Source organism: Papilio xuthus, unplaced genomic scaffold (genome assembly GCF_000836235.2).
Source record: "Papilio xuthus unplaced genomic scaffold, Pxut_1.1 DF825017.1, whole genome shotgun sequence".
NCBI lineage: Eukaryota > Metazoa > Arthropoda > Insecta > Lepidoptera > Papilionidae > Papilio > Papilio xuthus.
The window spans coordinates 1,614,089-1,636,049 of NW_013533632.1; the positions used below are offsets into that span (position 1 = coordinate 1,614,089).

The window sequence follows — 21,961 nt, forward strand, 5'->3', positions numbered from 1 at the left end:
CAATATGTTTTTCCATGCGTTTCGGCAATGGAAACCATTTGAATATACATCCAAATTTATCAATAAAATTCATAATGTTCCTTTACCACGTTATATTAAAATTGTATCCCCACAACTAGAGAAAAAAGTCATAGTCCGATTAGATGAAAGATTTTGCTTAATAAAACGTTTATCAAAGGAAGGAGAAAAAAGCTTTAATAAACAAATTGAGTTATTCTCCATTCCCCCATGATTCATTCATCACAATTGTTAAGCACTTTCTGTAGATAATTAAAAGACGATATAACATATCTGAACTACACGTGACTGAAAAGACTGCGCTGTTAACGAATTTAAAATACACGTATATCATTTATCACTGCGTCATAAAGAAAAAAAAACAATTAGTACACGATTTAAACTTAGCTTTACTACTTTGATATTTTCTTAGTAAGTAATATGTTATGAACAAAATTAACACTACACAATACCTTCGAAAATTACTCTAATTAATATGGTATTAAAATGAGCAAAGCCTGTCCAGTCTGGAATGGCTTGGCATATTTAATTTTAGACAATTCGTTTGTCCCTTCTATAAAAAGTCTACAAAGGCGAGATACGTGATCTTTGCATTCCTTTATGGATTGAGGATGTGTCCCTATGGATTAAGTGTATTTAAAACCACACCAAAGAGTGTAAGAGTGTGAGTATGTAAGCGTCATTTAACATCAGGTGGGAGTGTGGTCAAGCACTTATTCATTATAAAAAAGTGCAAACGAATTAAGGTAAAAGAGACAAGTTACAAGACTTTAGTTATGTTGTCTTATGTCTTTTCAATGATATTGATTAAATCAGTGTACAATTGTACGCTACAAAATCTATAATGTTTTTGTAAATAAAAAAAAATATTCATATTACAAGATAAATATAATAGGAAATCATAAAATGTTATACATCGATATGAAATTGAATTCCAAAATGAATGAAGGTAAATTATTGTCAATTATCTGCATTTGAATTTCAACGCTAGTATAGTTGCGAAATTCTCTTTGTACTACGCTCAATTAACACCCTTTCTGAAAATTATCAATATTTGTTATACCCATAATGTTTACAAAAGGGTTATTTGGAAAATAACTTCCAATTAATTATTTTAACTAGCTATCGTTATTTTGTTATATTTTTATACATATTACGTTATAAAAGAGAATCTGTATAACATATACAAGAAGGAAAAAATTACGTACGTATATCTGGTCTAAAGCAATGATACTCATAACAAGAGACTTTTTGTACGCTTAATTTTAGCCAGGCTTTTTTTTAATTTATTGTTTTTATACTCAGTGTTCATTATAAAAATAACTGCACAAAAATACCGCTCAAGGACTTTAAAAGGGTCGACATGCGCCTGGTTACTTTGAGGAAAGTTTTAACAACAATTAGGGAGTGTACTAGACAGAGCGTAGTGTCTGTCGTTTGCATGTATCAGCTCCCCACATTATAATTAGTTTATTCATCTTATGGAAACAACAAAACCATTATATTTAAAAACATTTTCTCTGTATAATATTAGTTAAACATTGATATTATCACTCTGAGCGTGATAGTTAGACCAATATAAAACTAATCATGTTCATAAAAAATATCTGTGTAAAGTAAGAGTTTTTAATGTGTAGTCTTAATCACAAATTTGACTGTGATTATTCGTTTGTTGCACTAATTCCTTTTATCATCAGAACAAACAATATATTAAGACATCTTTTTCAGCACATTTGCAGTTGAAGCAAACTGTCGCAAATAAGGCATATAGTCGTTGTCACGTTTCATAATCCGATGCAAAGCGTACGCAATAGTATCCTAGGAAACATTTAGATGTATCACGTATATAGGACTTGCAATTATGTAGTCTCACGACAGTAACACGATCTCGTCTCTGCAACGCATTCATATTACATGACTGTCAAACCAAGTGTGATATGGAATATAGCCACAGTGGGTTAGGTACAATTAAATGGACTCCTACTTGACACTATGAATAAAACATTTGCCTCGAGTAAACCACGATTTAGTAGACAAATTAAAATAGATATTAAAATTATATTGCCTCGATAGACATCTACAACGATAATTCATTTCAAAATTCAAATCAAACATGACGCTTGCAAAAATAAGTGAAGGCAGATAATTTCTAAGAAGTAAGAAAGTCCTGAGATCCTTAGCAAAATAAAATCACGCCATTTGCGAGATATAGAGTAAACTATTGTACGTTACTACAATAAGCGGTAATAAATGTATTAAATTTTATCTGTACACTCGTGTAGATGACACCACAGTGTCATGGGTTATTTTAATTACAATTTAAATTAAATTGGCCGTCGCAAATACTTATTTTGCGTCGTAGATATCATTTAGTGCATTTTAATTGCGTGTAATCGTTGGAATCGTACTTAATTGGAATGTCACGAGCACAGAAAAGTTCATAATACAGTGTGGTATGCTACCTGCACTCGCTCCTCTGCCGGCGACGAATTATTTTCACATTGAATGCACCGAAATGAGAAACAAACGTTACACAGTAAATAAATTTAACAAGTATTCAGAAATAATAACGTGAAATCGGATCAATTAAATTACATTACACTTAAATCAGTAGATTTCATCCATTGTTTCTGTAAACAACGTGAAATGGCGGCGCTCTATTTATTGCATCCGAATTCATATCAATGTTTTATTTTTAAATACAAATAATAATTCGACGGTAGTGATGTAACGCACACAATAACAAGGGTAGGAAGTTTCGAACTTACATACGTTTCATTTTACTTATAATATAAAGTTGAAGTTAATATAGCAAGTTATAACTTATTTATTGCTAGCAGGGCATGTGCCCACCGCATACCTGGGATCGATAAAAAAAGAACAATAATGTTTAGATTTAAATAAAATGAGAAAAGTTACCTTAGCTCGGTAACAGATTCAGTGCTCGCAGCGAAACTGTTAAGTAGTTTGAACGTAAAGCTTTGATATAGAAACGATTCATTTTCCTCTAAATATAATGCTACAGATTTAAGCGCTTTGAAATGTAAAACAACACATCATTTTTCCATTTTTGTATTTGAAACGACTTTACTTTAGATGCAGAGGCATGAGGTTTTATGTATAATTTACACGAGTCGCGCCACGTCTAAAATATGTTTTCCCGCTAGAATATTCCAGAAAATTCCTGTTAGATTTTTACGTGGAGTTTTTCATCGACAAAAAACAACCATAGATTTTAAACCGATAAATGGCTTATCCCTGATGGAGTATGTTAGTGCGAAAAAAGTTAACTGCGAACTCTGAGCTCGCCAGATTTCGCCCCCGGCTACAATCAACCGACATACAGCTAATGAGAATATCGGCCAATATTTAGTTATATGAACGGCCTAACGAAAGGCTTCTGGTGATTTTTGACTTCGTCTAACATCTTCGTTAGGCCCACAATTTTTTCTTATGCATCAAAAGCAAAAAATAAAATTTTCGGATATAAGGTAGATATTTAATATTGTTATAAAATAAAAAGTAAACCTGAAATAAAAGATTTTCATCTCCATTACAGGACAAGTTACTTTGAAAAAAACTACAGACTAACACTATAACACTCCAGGAAATAATGAAAACGAATGAGGTATTCCAACTTAGTTCTTGAAAATGCACCGTCCCTTTCAATAAGTTCTCGTGATTGATGACGTTAAATTGTAAAAAAGACAGTAATTGAAATATCCTACTAAAAAAATATAATAAAGTCGAGACGATTGTCAGTAATATTACGAATAAACAGTAAGCTTGTCCACGAACAATTTAGAAAGTAAAGAAAATTGTACAAAGCTTTTCTATCTGAACGCATAATGTATATTTTTTTTACAAGTTGAACCACAAAGGGTTACTTCAACTCACTTTATTGGTTTGCCTTTAAAGAAAGAACGAGAAAAGCTTAATTGGATTAAAATAGTACGCTGGCTGTTTTCTTTTGCTTTTTATAATTAAATATGCTTGCGAAATATTATTTTTTACGGTGAACAGGTTAATTACGTTTTCAAGTCCAGTTAGACTCGGAAATATTAAGACTTTACAGTGCTAGGAAAAGGACCGGCCAATTTATCTCAGAGCTTTAATTTAACAGCTTAAAGAGCAGGATTTCAAATGTTATGTAATGCAATTTAAAGAAATCAAAGATAAAACATATAATTATCCTGTAAGTTAATTAATTAAAAACATTGGTGCATTCAAGCGTCTACCATAATACATATTAAAAGTTTATAATATGTAATACGCCATTCCCTTATATACATATAATTTTTTTGATATATTATAAGGTGGCAAACGAGCAAGCGGCCACATTAGCTCGCCGAAATAGCGTAGCGACCGCTGCCCACAGACATCCGCAGTTGCAGATGCGTTGCCTACCTTTAATCGATGGAGGACGAGACGCACAGAAAGAGAGAGGAATCGTAGGAAGGGAACATACCCTTCCTACGCGTCCTCGGTTAAATTCGCTTTCCTTTCTTAAATCTTCCTTATAAGTAAAGTTTGGGAAGGGAAAGAGTACTAAAATCATTACGCAACTATTTTTTTTACCCAATCCTAATTGATAAATACATACAAATAAAAAAAACTCAAACGGCTATGTAATATAAGTTTATAACTGATCAACAATACATATTGTACTAACAAATCTAACTACAGTTTCATAGACAACATGTGACGTACACAGTCACGTCCCGCTGTGGTCGAAACTCCCATTGTCCTATAGTTTGAAATTATACGAATGTAACACAAGTTTTAACAACGGTTTTAGTAGTTTTTAACTACATGAGTACAGAACAAAAAGACATCGTTGAAACAAATTCCATTCAAAAAAGTTTTTAAAACCAAATTCTAATGATTAAAGGCTTCAAACAAGAGTTTATCGTCTCAAAACTACCAGAAACTGAGACGAAATGATAAAACAATTTAATAATCTAACCGTAATTTAAACATTAAGGATAAAGAAATGAAAGACATAATTTGTATATATCTTTCCAGCGTCATCATTAAATTATTAAATTAACAAACCTTCATTGATATTGTATTTAGGAAAGAAGATTTATGAAATGATTATCAATTGATTAATAACACCCTATATACAACAAATTTACAAAAGCATTTCGTCGTCAAACTGTATATCTGTAGCGTGAGCCAGCCAGTCCATTCATATATATTTTCTAAAGCAGGCCTCTGCCACCATACATAACGTTATTTTGATCCATGTAAAGTATTCGTGAGACCGGGTCTCCAATTATATCATGTTTCTAGGGGCTTTTCAAAAATAAAATCTTAATCCAGGTGTCCTTTGGAAATGAATACAGAAGCATATTCATATCTTAATATCATACTTACATATATTTATATTTGTAATTCATGGTACTATTAAAACTTGAAATGAGAATAATTGCATTAAAGTATACACATAATTCGGTAACTGTTAAGCTTGTTTTAACGCTTCCTTAATTCTGTTCAGCGCTCGGTCGTCTGTCACTAATGACTTTTATCCGATTTCATTTATTTAATTCGTATTCGTTGGTAAATAAAATCAAAAGGAACCTGCTTTAGTGTATTCGGTTGATTTAAAATTATCCTAGAAGCATGTGCCAATAGCGGTGACGTGCTATAAAGTCTCACCACAAGCGTCAAATTCACTGACCTGTTAATTAACAAGCCATCTGCGGTTGAAAGCTACCAACGTAGCCAAATCAAATGAAATTCTGTCATTACCTTAGACTTCACTTGTGACCAGAATGGATCTATTATTTCCAACAATCTATTCCTTCGTTGAAATGAAAGTTTGTTTACCGTCAGTTTCCGAGGCTAAATCTCTGTACAACACATCGTCATCCCTGAAAAAGTGTGGTAACAATATTTTTTAAACGTAGATTTTGGTCTCAGGAACCCAAAGTTAGCAATTTTATAAAATCAAACCAATCTATACTTCCTCAACACTTCATCATATTTGCCTTCTTTTTTTCATTGCCACATTGACTGTTATTATTTGAAATTTTAAGAATCCCTTGTAATTCTTGGTCGTAAAAAAATTAATACAGTAATTGCCGTTGTCCTAATATTACTACTATTTTCATTAAATAGTTTATTAAATCATATTATTTCGTCTTACATGTTATTTTTTACTCCAACTTTGACTGTAAACATTCCGATGTTCAAAGTGTTTCTATGTAATAAATATGAGAGGTGCAAGCAAACTTTCCGTCTAGTAACCATATCAATTATCTATATTACATTTATATTAACATTATTAATATTATAATATACTGCAAATATTATTTATTTATTGCCTGAACATATTTAAAAGTGTGTGCATACAGTGATGCATAAATGTCACTTAGTAAAGTGTAAAGCGTAAAAAGCGGTATGGAGTATCAAGCTAACCATAACAGTTCACCGCAGACATGTGAAGAGCAAATAGAACTAATCTGCACAGAAAAATCCATGCATACATTTATTAGTTCGAATCCCATCCAAACAGAATGCAATGCATATTTTAAGTCGCGATCGATAGCTTGTTATAAATTTAAATGGTTTTTTTTAATTCACTTTACTTTTAGTTTTTGTATTTTTATAATTTCATAGCACCAAATAAAATTTAAAAAATGCCAATTTTGACTAATGGCATCATCAATAATATTTCCAGCAGTTAGTTTTTTTTTAATGATTACTTGATTAATAAAAATAAAATTTGCATACTAGCTGTCACCCGCGACTTCGCGTGGAATGAATAAAACTTAATTATTCGAATTTTTCTCACGTTTTAAACCTTCCCTAGAACCCACGAACATTTCAAGACAAAGATAAATCCGTTCAGCCGTTCTCGAGTTTTAGAGAGACTAACGAACAGCAATTGATTTTTATATATATAGATAGATAAGACAGACAAAAAATTTCAGTACAAAGGAATACAATAGGATATTCACAAAAATAATATTTCGTATATTAAAATTTAAGATCATTATTCTTGCAGTGACAATCAACTTTGTGAGAAATATACAGCGCAAAATAAAAGTGCGTTAACAAGGGCTGTCTGTGCACTCAGTCATAAGTTAAAAACATAATAAATTCACAGAGTTATTCCGCTATTCTTTTTTATTCTAACTTACGTTCGTCGTCATAAAAATTGTTTCGCCGTAATAATTGGATTATGAATTTTTAAGTATGTTTTTGCCTTCGTTTTACTTAACTGTATCTGACTTTCATAAAAGACAACGTTACAAAAGTATGTAGCGAACTGTGTCAATTTTTTTATAAGACAGGGATGCAAACGAGCAGAGAAAACAATAAAATGATCATCGCCAACAACTGGATGAAGCAAAAGTTAGATACAAGTAACAATGGCAGCAATGAAAGTAACTTTATAAAGGGATACTTTTTTGTACGTTCCTGTGTACCGTTTGAACTGAAATATTGTATCGTACTTTCAGCGGAAAATTACTGGAAATTTCAATTTGCTGTTGTAAAGTTAACGATGCTGTTGCGAAGGTTTTATTTGAAACAATGTTTCTGCAATTCAACGAGCATTCATTGACAAAACGTTCATACTCAGAACAATTACAATACAAGTATTCACACCTAGGTAATCGTTAAGCATTCGTTTAAAGGTTAATGTGACACAGAAGACAGGCATGAAGTGGAAGAATTTCCGCGTTTCGTCTGATGAGTGTGCGTCCCGTCTGATGAGTGTGCGTCCCGGAGGCCTCATTTAGTCCTCTTTCCCTTCCCACCCTTTTTCTTATAAGGAAAGGATGGGGAGTGGAAGTGGACTTTCCGGATGAGAGGATGCTACTCCGGCGATTAAAGGTAGGCAACGCATATGCAATTGCGTATGCCTATGGGCAACGGTCGCTTCGCTATTTCAGCGATTTCAGGTGGCCGCTCGCTCGTTTGCCAACTTATGATATAAAAAAAAAATAATGTAGCATTTATTTTGGATGTATTCCCAAAAATAAAAAAATAATTTAAAAAGGCTGTACCAGTTCAAGCGACCAGCAATTTATATTCGGTATTACAGTTGAAGCTTGTATGCTACTACTACTTAAAGACGTCACTGCTGATCAGCCCGTGAACGGCCGCTCTAAGTCGCTTATCATAAAAAAGAGTAGATAGGGAACTCATTTTAAATTCGAGCTTATTCGATTCTAGCTTGGCTTCGTCCGTTACCCTAGGGACTGTGACAACTGGCTTTACTCGAGATTGACTCGGCACTGCAATCTCCAGTCTTATGATTCGATCAATGAATAAGGCAAAGCAACTGTTTCAAACGAAAAAACCTTATAATGTTCGTAGAAGATTGTGTCACTGACTTTATCGACTATTTTTTTTTTAATTTGTTAAGAAAGTCCGTATTTGAAAATAACAACAATATAAAAGCTTTTGTTTTTGTCTACATACAAAATTGATGGTGTGGAGTATGACAATTTTAAAATTCAATACCCAATATACCATGGTTTTATTAAAGACTATGTTTACTCACACGCCCAGCTTTTACAATGAGAGCTCTAATAAATTGCCTCTACGCATTTAACCGTGATCGAAAACATACTGTAATTAAAGTTTAAAATGAAAAAATATCGCTATCCAGGGTTTTATATACATTTAAAGTTTTTATAATTTTTTTAAAATCCTACGTGATATTTCGAGTGTTTGAGCTTAGAAAATAAGACACACTAGATTTTTTTCGTACCATAAAAAATATGATTCGTGGACGCTCACGCCGAATGTCACGTTTCCATGTACAGGGGGCCTAGCGTGAATATTCGTGTGAGAAAGTTTTTGTAACATCGACGACAAAAAATTTTATTAGAATTTCTGTACCGCGCTAGTTTTCAACGGTTGTCTACCGGGCGACGTTACGATGGCGCCTATCTGCTCTGGGGGTATGTATCGCAAATTCTAGCAGCTGCTTTCGAGCTTAAAATTATTAGGTGAGAGATGCTTCGATATTTTCGAAACGAATAAACGTCTTGGTTGTCAAAGTTCGCCGTACGTCAAAGTAGTCGTAGTAATAAGTTTGTATCCGCAATTGTCTTAGTTACTTTTATGACCGATAGAGGCGCTTCAAAAATGTCATAAGAAGTCGATACGATGATCCAAAATTCAGCGAAATTGCCGTAAAAATGTTTCCTGCCTGATCTTTAGTTTTCAAATCAATAAAATAAATCAGAAACGCATTGAAAACTTATGTTGGTATAGCTTAACCTAAATATTGCAAATTTCTTGTATCGAGTTCCGACAACATTCAATTCTGGAATTGTATAAACAATGGTAGAGTCCGCAGCAAATAAGGTGGCCCCTTTCTCATTTACCGTCTTTTAGCCAAAAAACACTATTGTTTGTGTAAAAACTACGACAGCTAATACCGCACGCTGAGTTATTAATTAGTCACTAAGGGTGACGCTTAGTGTAGACCTCAACGAGTGTGCGGCAGTTATTACTTTTTATTTGTTTGATAAAAGGCTCATGTTGTTGTTTACAACACAAGAACTTCTCTTAAATGTGGATTACACGGCTGCCGATGTAAGCACTAATTCTCAAACATTTAAGGCAAGTATGAGACGTTAGATATATTAGTTCGGAACTTCAAGGGAATTGCAGTCGACGTTTAATTATCTCTGATAATGTTGTTAATAACTTCGCATGAAGTGCCAACACGAAGTGTGTGTAAGTTAATAATTTGAAATTTATAGGGCATGTTTTATTTTTTTCCAATATGTTTTTTTTAGTTAACGATGGGATATAATCGAGTTTTCGGAAGGCAGAGTTAAAACGCAGCACGGAAAAGATCGTTTTTATAAAAAATAAATGTCGGCCTCTGTATATTCTGAAAAACGTAAATCTAGTTTTTAGTGAATTCTGAACTAAAAATTATTGATTCGCACGCGCAGCCTCGGAATATAAAGTAGAAAAATATTAATAAATATGAGTGGAATTGGAGTAAATAATCCTTCAGACGATTTTAAATGAGTTGTTTGTGAACTTTGGACTGTTCTAGAATCAAAATATTCGTCGCCTTATTGTAAATTATGCAGAATGTTTCTGGACACAAAATTGACTTGGAGATTTGAACACTGTGTTAGATCGTGACAATGTGTTGAATATAAATCAGATGGGACATGAATACTTCTTATATATTTCGTTATTTACTATTTGATAGATACAGTGACCAAACTAATTCAACAAATATTCCTCGGACAGTATTTACGAATACATCGTACATGTATTCATCGGGTAATACAATCCGATTTGATATATTATGTTTTTCCGCTAAGTCGCACATAGCTGTAATCAAAATGCGACATAGGGAATGGTAAATGTATTTATGAACAGAAATTATTGTTTGGATATTTGTGTACTTTGCATTCTAAAACCAGTGGATAGTTTTTGATTAAAATTTAGTAAGGAACATTTATGGCAGAAACGCTATGATGACTTGTGCCCGAAATTAAAAAAAAATTATATCATTTCCTTTTTTTTACTACTGATAATTCTAGAATGTTTTAGGTTTGTCCCGACGTAAGCTCTAAATCTATACAATTCAACTAAAGTTATCTGATGCAGGTCGGAGGCGATATGTCTATTGAAAATTATATGATTGGGCCCACTCACGCACGCACGCCTCGTCTCCACCCCACTTCAACGAACATCAACCCTTATATTATTACGTATTGCTTTAACTTTCGTAATTATTTTAATAATAATATAACATGGTATATAATTTTCATGTGAGACAAGTTTTTCAATTAAGATTTAAAATAATTATAAACATAATATGTATTTACAAACTGTTAAAACGATATTATCATTGGACAATACTATTTATTACCAGTTAATTGTTAAGTATTTCAATAGTATTTTATTCGTGAAATTTACAAGTAAAAAGTAACATAAAGTAAATCCCAGCTTTCTGTATAAAACACTAGAGACGCGTGATACAAAGGTCCGGAACGCGACGCTTTAAAAACGCTAACCATACTGAAATATGCACACTAGTGAATATTAAACTGTAAAATTTTCAGCTTCTAATCTGGAGTAAGAGCTTATATGGGCATTATCGTTGCGTTGCGCTGACTCTCTAGAGTCTATCGACGGATCGATTGCTCGAACGCCGATTGACAGACTTCGTGTGTATACAAAATATTACACGTTTTTATAAGCCAACAACACAGACTGAAACCTGCAATTAAATCTCTTTGCTGGCAGTAATAACTATAGAGTATATAATAACTGAACTAGCTCGAAATATTGTATTTATGGAACCGAAGGTAATGCAGAACTCTATGTTAGGTTCGGTATAGAGTTGTAAACCTAGATACAACATAATTCGATGGAACAAACAGAGTCCATACCGGGTATTATAATCTATTATTCATATCGAAATTGACTTCGCTTCGGCTTCGGTTAGCTTTGGGCAGAGTGCTAATCCCTTTTAATCCCTTTCATTTGTTTTGATAGAATAGAGATAACGTGTTTTTATACATGTGTCGGCAGTGAAAATGTATAGATACAATTGTCCGGAGATTGGACATTGTCTAATTCTATTTCCCACATCTGTCGAAATCATTCGGGTGATAATTAATGAACGACCATTGGCAACATCTAATACACGACTACGCTTAATTACATTGCAACAGCCAGTTGTAGTAGTAGCCAGGACATCAGTGTTATCTACGGGGTGTTCAAAAACATCACATCCAGATTTCTTTTTAATTAGCATCATACTATTACAATCCCTAATTAAAACGCAAAATGCCTTTATACGACCATTTTACCGTGTAGTTTCCACAATATGTGGTTAATTAATACAACTGTGTACTTTATAAAGTTAATTAAATTTAATGAATATTTTCATCGACAAAACCATATATCGAATTAAAATTTGTATTCTTTCATAGACTACGCTTCGACAAGCACAACGGCAGGCTTTAAATTAGTCTCGAATCCGTAACCGGCAACGAAGACCGTCGTCATCGATAAACGACAATTTAACGCAATTAACGCTACAGCAATAAACGAACAAGCAAAACAGAAGCACTATACAAACGTTTCTAATGATAACACTTCCGACTTAGTATTGCTAATTCCAATACCTGTTTCTTTTTTTATTTGACTTGAAAACTTTATTTTTTTATTAAGTACGGATAATTTGATAACATATCGTAATTCCTTACATTTTTTTTTAAAAATAGAGATAACATTATGTTTTATACAGAGATTTTGGTCTCAGGAATCACCGTTAAGTATATTAAAACATTTGAAATGAAAAATAATGTATGGTATAAAGCAAAAATTTCGTAGTTCTAGTTCACCCTTTATATGTAAAACCATCGCATATTTTTCTCAAAGAAATTTAAAGACTTAGAGAGGGCGGTGGTTTCGCTCGGGTATGCTTTACATTATTTTACATAAATCGTATCAAAACCATTCTAAGGAACTAAACTTCGTTTAGAAGAAAATGAGAATGAACTACGTTTTGTTACTGAGACAAAAGAGTTCATTCAGATTAACAGAATTTAAATGAAAAGAGATTCATTTCAAGACACGGGATAGATATTCTTTTAAATTGACCTTTTGTTTTAAAACGTAGTTAAAAAATCAATAAGTTCAGCATTGCTGGAGCATCCTTAAAAACCAATTACACATTGGGATTTGACATGAGAGCGCCTCTTAACTGAAAACTTAGTTGTTACAACTCAATCCGATTAACTTTTAAAATGTTTGAAGATTGGTCTCAAAGGTAAGGTTTACTTAGGCAATATGAACCTTATGGTTAACTGAAATTAGATTTACTATGTTCGTATAATTAAATGAAACAAGTGAAGCTCGGATACAAGACTTTATAAAGTGCAACATCAAAAGCTCAAAGCTAACAGCGATAATAAAATCATATGCCGAACCATGTTGTACCTGAAAACTAGTTGGAATATAAATATTTTAGTCGGACCGAGGAGCGAGCTTTATTCCGTCGTCAAAAAAATAATATTAAGAAAATCTGTTCGTTTTAAATTTCGAATTTTAAAATTCAATTAAAACAAATCTTATTAAATCCTTTTAAATACTTTTGCAATAAATTATTATTTTTAAATAATTAATTGTACTGAGTTTTATTTGGAATCTATCAATTTAAATTTATTAAAAGCTTTTAGAAAATAACACAAGTCTTTTCTACGCAAAAGTTATGCCACTACAGAAAAGAGCCAGCGAAGAACTTTGAGAGACGGTACATACTTTTAATATTTTGTCAAGTTTTTAATAGTCGGTAGAGAACACAATTACAACGTAAAGTTAAGAAATTTCATTTCTTTAACTCGAAAAGTTAAATTTCAATATCTTAGTACCTAATGGGGAATGGTATTTCACTAATATAACTTTTTATACTTTTTTGGAGAAGTAAATGTTTCGAAAAATAAACCCTTTTAAATAAAAAAAAATCCAAGTTTCCCGAATTTTTATTTTATTGGTTCCGTTAAATATTAGGAAAATTGATTGGTTCTTTTCATTGGTAAGTTTAAAAATGTATACGCAACGTATTTTTCGATTTCAAAATCCCGACGGCAAAAGAAAAGTAGTAAAACTCGTTTTTAAAACTTATAAAATCAATACTAAAACTGCACGTTATCTAAAATATGCTCTAAAAGTTTACAAACTGGATAACTGAATTTATTTTTCACTTTATTTTAAGTCAGAAAAAAAATTGCTTTCACATTTAAAGAACGTAAGTGATTTATAAAGCGATTTATAAAGTCTTAAAAGTTCTCAAATATAATTTAAGTTTAGAAACAAGTAAATTAGCCGTCGAACTAACAGATTTTATCACGTGAATAATAAATAATTTGCCGATAGTTTCTACAAAAAGTTTTTGAATTACTTTCGAGCATTAATAATTCAAAATTATTTTAAAAGCTCACATTTTCACGTTTAAAATAAATATTAATATTCTTTTACTGAATTAAAAATGTGAAGCAATTAAATCTATTCCGCAACACCAAATATTGGAAATGTGAAATAAAATAAAATAAAAAAAACATTTTTTTTAATTGCTTTATTATAAAAAAAATTAAATATGAAATTATTTACGTACCTGGAATTCTGGCGGCGGATCGATGGGGGTCACCACGGTCTTGCCAGGGTTTTTCTTTACCGTATTAAAGAAATCATCACACATACGCTCCGGTGTGTCGGTTGATTCGCATAGGGACAGGGATCCCTCTTCAAAATCGCTTTCTTGCAGCTGCAGCATCATTTTTGATATTAAATTATTTGAATTAATATTTGGAAAAAAGATTATAAGTTAGTAGGCGAGAGCGAAATTTCAAAGTTCCGTGCAGTAGCGCCCGGTCGAACGATGCGCGCGAAGTGCAACCCGTCCGATGTAGCACGTCCGCTAACGGCGACTGGTAAACAAGGAATAAGCAAATACGTCCCGGCGTTAATCCCTATTAAAACATGAAGCGTGTTAATGATTCTGAACTGGAGCTTTGGATGAACATGGCCGCACCACACCACATTTGGGATACCATATTTAAATAAGCTTCAAATACACATTTTACGGTAATAATACACATTCTGAGTGGTGTCAAATTAAACATTAGAAAATGGACGTTTCTCGGAAATTAAATTTTGAATTGAAAATGCGCGCCTTCGTTCAAGGATGATGTAAAATCTATTAAATCGGGCGTTACTGCATGAAATTTTTAAAATGATGTAAATAAGTAATGAAAGCTATCAGTTCGAGTATAATGAGTATTTTAGTGTATTAAATGAATTCAAATATAACAGAACTTCGACCAAGACGAGGATTTTAGCGTTTTTAGTATAAAAAGTATCATTTTTTTTAATGTTATGAAAAATTACTACTTTCTTTTTATATTATATTAAAACTATAATTAATGTGTGTAGATTCGAAACAAGAAAACCATGCCCCATGGTAAAATTTATTAAAACCCAAGATTTCTACTTACCACTATGCATTATGAATTCGGTATTTTATTATTTCCTAACATGCGTTGCAATGCGAACAAAGTAATTTAACCAAGTTTACGACAGGAAAATTACCTTAACGAAGCTCATCAAATCTGATTATTGGCTTACGAATAAGACAAACATACAGACATTGATGTTAAATATAAAGAAGAAAATTACATTAAACATTTTAGTTACCTTTTCGGTCACAGTTCTTTTGTTTTATCCGATCATATGAAATTTTAGAAAATTAACATAACTGTATTGTCAAAGATAGTGACAGGGATGTTGTATACAGAGATAGAGGTCTCAGGAACCCACGACTATGTTCGCGAAGGAACTGACGTAATTGTGAATAAGACAATAATTACTTTTAGGGCATAGAAGTGACGTGACTACGTACTGGTACGAGTCATTTGCTAATTGGATTTTGAGCTTGTTTGTGAGTGCTGCTCTCAATTTAAGTACAATTGAACGAAATAAATAACACGTAGGGGATATGGGAAAAATGAGTGGCGGCAAGCGAGCTTAAAAAAAATTTATTTAACTAGATCAAACTCGATTGTAAAGAGAGAAGTGTGGATTTTTAACAAGCGCTCGTGTATCTGCCTAACAGACGAGGCTTGAAAGGCGAGGATAAAGTATTTTTATATGAATCAACAGTATCATTTTCATTAAAATTGCTTTAATTAATTTGCACGTGGAAGCATCGAGAAATATTTTCTATAACTATTTTAATCATTGTTTAAAAGCTTAATAATCTAGACAATTTCTGAGTATATTTATACATAGCTTATAATATTGTGCTTTTATTTGTTAAATTTGCTTTTATCAATGTTATATTTTTACATAAAATTATTATAATTCTTATGTAAAATAATAAATCGTGTACCCCATGTTGAAGATAGCTCGATCAAGCATTATCGCTGACGGGTGGAATTAATTGGACGAGAGTGCTTTTGTAAATATTTTTTACATCCAGCACTAATAGTTGCCGTGTATGGATTTATTTAATTTATCTTTAACCAAATTAAAATATATGTCCTGACCAATTTGCTTGAAAGTATTGAAAATATTCGAATAAACAGATAGTATTGTAATTTATAAAATAAAGGTTAAAAGAGGCAAATGATTTTGCTTATACTTTATAATTTATCGGGAATTACTGGAGTTATGACCATGCCAAACTGGAATTGAGTAAATGCAAATTATTTCATGGTTTGATACTAATTTCAGTTTACATTGATTTTAATATTTTAGTATTGTTGTTTCATATTTTTTTTTGTTTATTTCTTGTGTTTTTAATATCAAACAAAACGTGCAACACTTCAATCAGTGTACTAAATCGTCTATTGATTTTGTCCGCAGTTCATTGGTAATATATTCCCCGAAGCAATTTACCTGTGTCAACGCTGACAATATATAGCACGTATCAATTTTCAATAAACATGATATTGTAAAGCGTAACCTGGTATAGCCGAAGTCTCCGACGTAACTAATATTAATAATTACATGTTAACACTGACGATTAGAAATAAAATAACTTTATAAACGTTCCAGAAAGGACTATGTATGAGAATTACTTGCGTTTTTGACATTTTACAACACCCTATGAATCTTACTAATATTATAAATGCAAAAGTTTGGATGTCTGTTACAAGGTATCTCCAGAACGGCTCAACTAATCTTGATGAGACTTAGCACAGATGTAGGACATAAACACATAAGCTATTAATAAAGATTTTTTTTAATTATGCGAGGACGGAGTCAACTAGTATAATATAAATCGAATTGAATGGAAAATGCAATTGCTAGTCTGAACTCACATATCGCTTTGTTTAAAGAAAGGAATTCATTACATAAAGCGATCAATACCTGTAGATTCAAAGCGGGCTCTCTCGGAAAAAGCTTTAAAGATTTTAATAAACTTTTGGAAAAATTACTATTATATAATTTCCATATAAATGGACATTTTTATGAAATTAACAAAAAGTAATTAGTTCTTTTGATATGCCAAATCAAATAAAACGAAATTAATTTTCAATTTACTCGCAATTAATCCTATTTAAATTTCACAGAAAATATTGAATAAAGGTGATAACGCGATCAGATTCGAGCACCGGGAATTTGTGTGGTACGCGATATTAACTGCATTTGCGGTTTCGCGCATCAGAGGGCAAATTTCCTGACCGCTGTGTCACGTACTCGTCAGGAAAAGCAGTAAACAAGTGAATAACAATAATAATTGAATGTTTAATGAAAAGGGGGAAGAAAAAGGAGCCACTATACAAGTATAGTGACTCCTCATTATTTGACCATACTGGCCGGTCTATGAAGAAATATTTGAACCCAATCTAGTTAAACATGGATCAGCACAATATTCATTTGAAGTTTACATTCGAATGATAAAGCAATGTATTTAAAAACTTTTATTAAATAGCGTTAATGACCCCAAGAAGTAACGTTAGAAAGCAGGAAAAAGAAACGGCGATTTTTGTAGGCATTTAACTATGAAGTGATGATCATTCAATCATAAAAACAATCGCAATTTTGGGTTTTCACTATTAATAAACCTGTATAAAACATATTAATGTCCCTTTAATCTTTAAAAACATGTTTTGATACAAATTTAACAACAGTGAAATTTAACTGTATTATTTCGCAAATACATATTTTATATAATAAATATAAATGAGCTATGCAAAAGAATAAAACATAAAATAAAAATATAACAAATTTCAAATATTATATATCAAAAATAGCATTTATTCGCAGCAGCAATAGTATATATATATATATTTATAATTTATCAAACTTGATAAACAAGTTCAATTGGCCAGCTTAGTGTTAATAGATTAACCAAATTTTGGTAATTTCGCTACGTAATTTGATCGCTCTCGCTAATACGCTTACAGCGATGATGATCGGCACAAATCATTGAAATGATATCGTCGGTTTCCACTGCTAATCAACCATTAAAAACGTATGATAAACTGGTATTTATTACAAACATGCAAGTTCATTAAAATTCTAAAGTTGTTCTTGTAGTGAAAACCTACGATTATTATTACTAACACGAGTTAATTCTTAATTAACGATAAATAAACCTTCACTTGTTTAAACTCGTCAGAAAAATAAACCTTTGCACAACCTTTAAAAATTATCTGGAAATCGAATCCGAGACCTTAATATACTCAGCAACTCGAGAATACAACAGACTCTAATCGCTTTGCTAAGAAATGCTAGAATCTTAATCATTATTTTCAAGAAAAACTAATTTTAGCGCACTGTCTAAGGCCACTTATAACTGGACAGTCATATAAAAAATCATAAACGCAGAGCTTTATAATCCATATTGATTTTTTTATAATAGCAAAAATTGTTTTCGAGCTAGCTTTATTACACATTAACAAAAAAAAATTCCTCGCAAACATATGACATATTTTAGTACAGTATATTTAAAAAAAAGTACGATGTTATATAAAATAGCTCATATTGCAATAAATATGTCATAGTTTTTGTTAAAACAATCTTACTAATATTATAAATGCGAATGTTTATTTGGACGGATGGATGGTATCTTCGAAACGGATGAACGGATTTGGATGAAATTTGGCATACAGATAGAACATAGTCTGGAAGAATACTAACTATGTCTTTTTTAGAATTCCACTAGTATTTCACATTAAAAAAGTACTTATACCAAAAGCATTTTTGGCGATACATATTTAAGGGTAAAACATATTATTATTATTATTATATTATTATTTCATAACAACGTTCATCATGTCCATAATATTAATCAACAGCGATCAAAGGGTAATATATACGTGATTACTAATCAGTACCTAACTGTATTTTTTGGAGTACTACAGTTTGCAACTAACTTTTAATAACATCGCAAGCATATAACACCCAGACTGGAATATCGTTAGTGTAAAAACAAAAACACAACATTCGGTAGAGTTTCGGATTATAAAGTAACGATAATTGCGACTATTGAAAAAAGAAGAGCGTTAAAAAACAGACAAACAATGGCCTCTCGATGAAATTAAAAAGCCAAATATGCCGGGAAATCGAACGTAATAATTGGATTTGAAGTTCAATCGAGAATACAAGTTATTAATTAATGTGAGTAATTGCTTTCCGTGTCGTGTATCAATCATAGTCGCATCGGGTGCATACACACTACACGCTATATGCTATACGCGCCATGCGCTATCAGTTGGTTGGCATGCTGGACTACAATGAAATGTCATCAACAACGACTGTACACACGAGGGCAAAAATGTGAAGCAGAGTAGTAGACAATCCAGTAGTAGTATTGTTTGAATGCAAACACCGAAACAGAATTGCCCTTCAGAAAAATTAAAATTCGATTGAAAATATCAATAGTAGAATTGTGAAATAAACACATGACAACAACATGACGTCACACAAATAGACATATCCAAGTAATTTTGACTTTTCGATTAGGATATCGCTACTCGCCTTTAAATGTGTAGCGATATCGTACTATTCTGTTCTCATTGTTCGACCCTCGTGTGAAATTACACTCAATTATGCCAGTTTCAAATCGGAGGTAACTCGTTAGGCGTGAGATTTACAAATGCTGTTATACCGTGATAACGTAACGGGTTAAATAAACATTTACGTTGTGAATAGACAGATGCGTCGCGTTAGTTTGGGGTGGTTGGATATATCCTCATTACGTATGAGTTTATAATGATATAGTTAATGAAAATATTGTTAGTGGTGAAATGTAATTGTAGTTCAAAGTTTGTTTATAAAAACGATTATACAAATTACGAGACTATAAAAAGTGCTAATATGGTTAGTAAAATCCCGAGTTTTTTTTGTTTATCGAATACGTGCAATTTGAGTATTTTGGATATTTTAATCTCATTTTTTTAAGCTCTGCCACTTAATCTTATAGGAAACTTGTGGGTCGCGTTTCATGCCCATTTCGTTTGTTTCGCCGTATCAACAAGGACCGTGTGAGGGTTGGACGAACTAAATGAATGTAAATAATGACAACATTTATTTAAATTTTTAACTATCACTTTGGATTGGTGTCAAAGTAAGGATATAAAGGATAAAACTCGTAATTCAATGGAAACACAACTGAATGGACAACAGAACATATTTAATATCATTTTGACCCTCTACAGTTCATGAATACCATATTCAAATCTTCAGAGACAAAAAATCACCCTTAACATTGGGTAGGCTCGGGGCCCCTTGGTTGGGATCTATAGTAAGCTGATGATGAGGGGAAAAATAATAAAGTAATCTATGAATTATTTTTAGCTCTCCATTAGTATTAGAATAATATTGTTCACATTTAGACTAGATTTAGATATTAATTTATGATCATTAAATTAATAATCCACTGTTGGACTAACTAACCAATATTGGATTTGAACCCACAATTTTACCTGACATTTGGTAGTCCGTACCCATAACCATTAGACTAGTACATCATAGAAACTGGTTAAAATAATGTTGCTATATAAATCTTTTCTAGTACCTTTTATCCTTATACATTTAAACAAAATTTATATACTTTTTGATTAGCAATAAATTTAATATTTTTATGCATATAGAAAACAAAGGTGGTTATTATATATATATTTGTGATAAACTGACTTAACCAAATATAATATCAATGATTGTATGTTTGTCTTCAACAAGCTTCTAAACTAAATAACAGCATACAAAAACTTGTTACAAAACTTTATTTTGAGGTGATAATAGGTTAAAACAATTTATATTAAAGTAAAACATTTATAAAATTCTAATTATTGTAAGATACTTTGAAAATATTTAAACTCTTCTTTGTTTCATTGCAACACATGTTTATATCAATGTGGTAAAAATAAAAGTGAAAACAAATAATATTCCTTTTTATATAATATGCTCTATTTCAATAAATAGTTAAGTCCTGTGCCTTCAATAAGTATTATAATGTGTAAAGTTAAAATTTCTGATATAAATAATTGTTTCCTAACAGCTGTTATATTAATAACAAAATCGAAAAAGGATCTGCAATTAATAAATTTTATTTAAAAATGTTTATAATTTCATATCTGTCACTTATGCATAGTTATTCTACTTTCTTATCTGCATAATGTTGTACATTTAATACTTTAAAAAGGTGTAATAAATGTTATTATTACTAATTTACTATTATAAATGTAATTTTGTATCTGATGATTATTTTTTAGTGATTTACAAAAGAAAAAAATGTTATTATCATTTTAAAGAGTAAAGTTCGTAAAAGGTTAAATAGTAGTATGTAATTTCCATGTTTACGTAAACTGTCATTGTTTGTACACACGGCGCAGTCAATAACAAGTCCATAATGCATTTCAAAATTGTAACTATCTCAAACGTTAAACTACGATACAAGTACTTAATAACCTAAAAAAATCATGAATTCTCAAATATTTAACATTTTCTTTCTCAATTAACTCAATAAAAAAGTTGGGAAAAGTTCAGATAGGTTACGCTTTATTTACTTGTTATAGTTACTATTATTTACACCCCTTAGTAACGGCATGGAGACGTAAATAGTAAAAGTTTTTAACCTATTTGGTGTTTGTATGAGTTAATGTTTAATGGCTCATTATCACTACTCACCTCTGACGTGATATGATGCCATCCACTTGCGGAGTCACTAGAAAACGAACCACTTGTAATCAGAAGGCCACTATCTTCACTCAACGGTGGTGCTTCAGAGTGTGTAGAGAAAGAAGGCGGTGACTCCATCACCCCAAGTACAATAATTTACAAAAATATTCTGACGAAAACATAAGTTATTCACTATATTATACAACAGTCTTAAAATAACAAATTTACTAATATACCTATTGCAACATTCAGCACAAAATTTTCTGTCTCACTCGCTATACATCCATGGTGCAACTCTTTGTTTTTT

At 31.6% G+C, this 21,961-nt stretch overlaps 1 protein-coding gene across 1 annotated transcript in view; it reads right to left on the minus strand.

Moving 5' to 3' along the window:
- Positions 1-21,936, minus strand: part of LOC106126268 (uncharacterized) — a 52,375-nt gene extending 30,439 nt beyond the window's left edge. The window contains exons 1-2 of the mRNA XM_013323802.1: positions 21,664-21,936; positions 14,141-14,290 (exon numbers count right to left, since the gene is read on the minus strand). Of these exons, the coding sequence (XP_013179256.1) occupies positions 14,141-14,290; positions 21,664-21,792 (279 nt within the window). The 5' untranslated portion in view covers positions 21,793-21,936. The remainder of the gene's footprint in view (positions 1-14,140; positions 14,291-21,663) is intronic.
- Between the last annotated feature and the right edge of the window lie 25 nt (positions 21,937-21,961).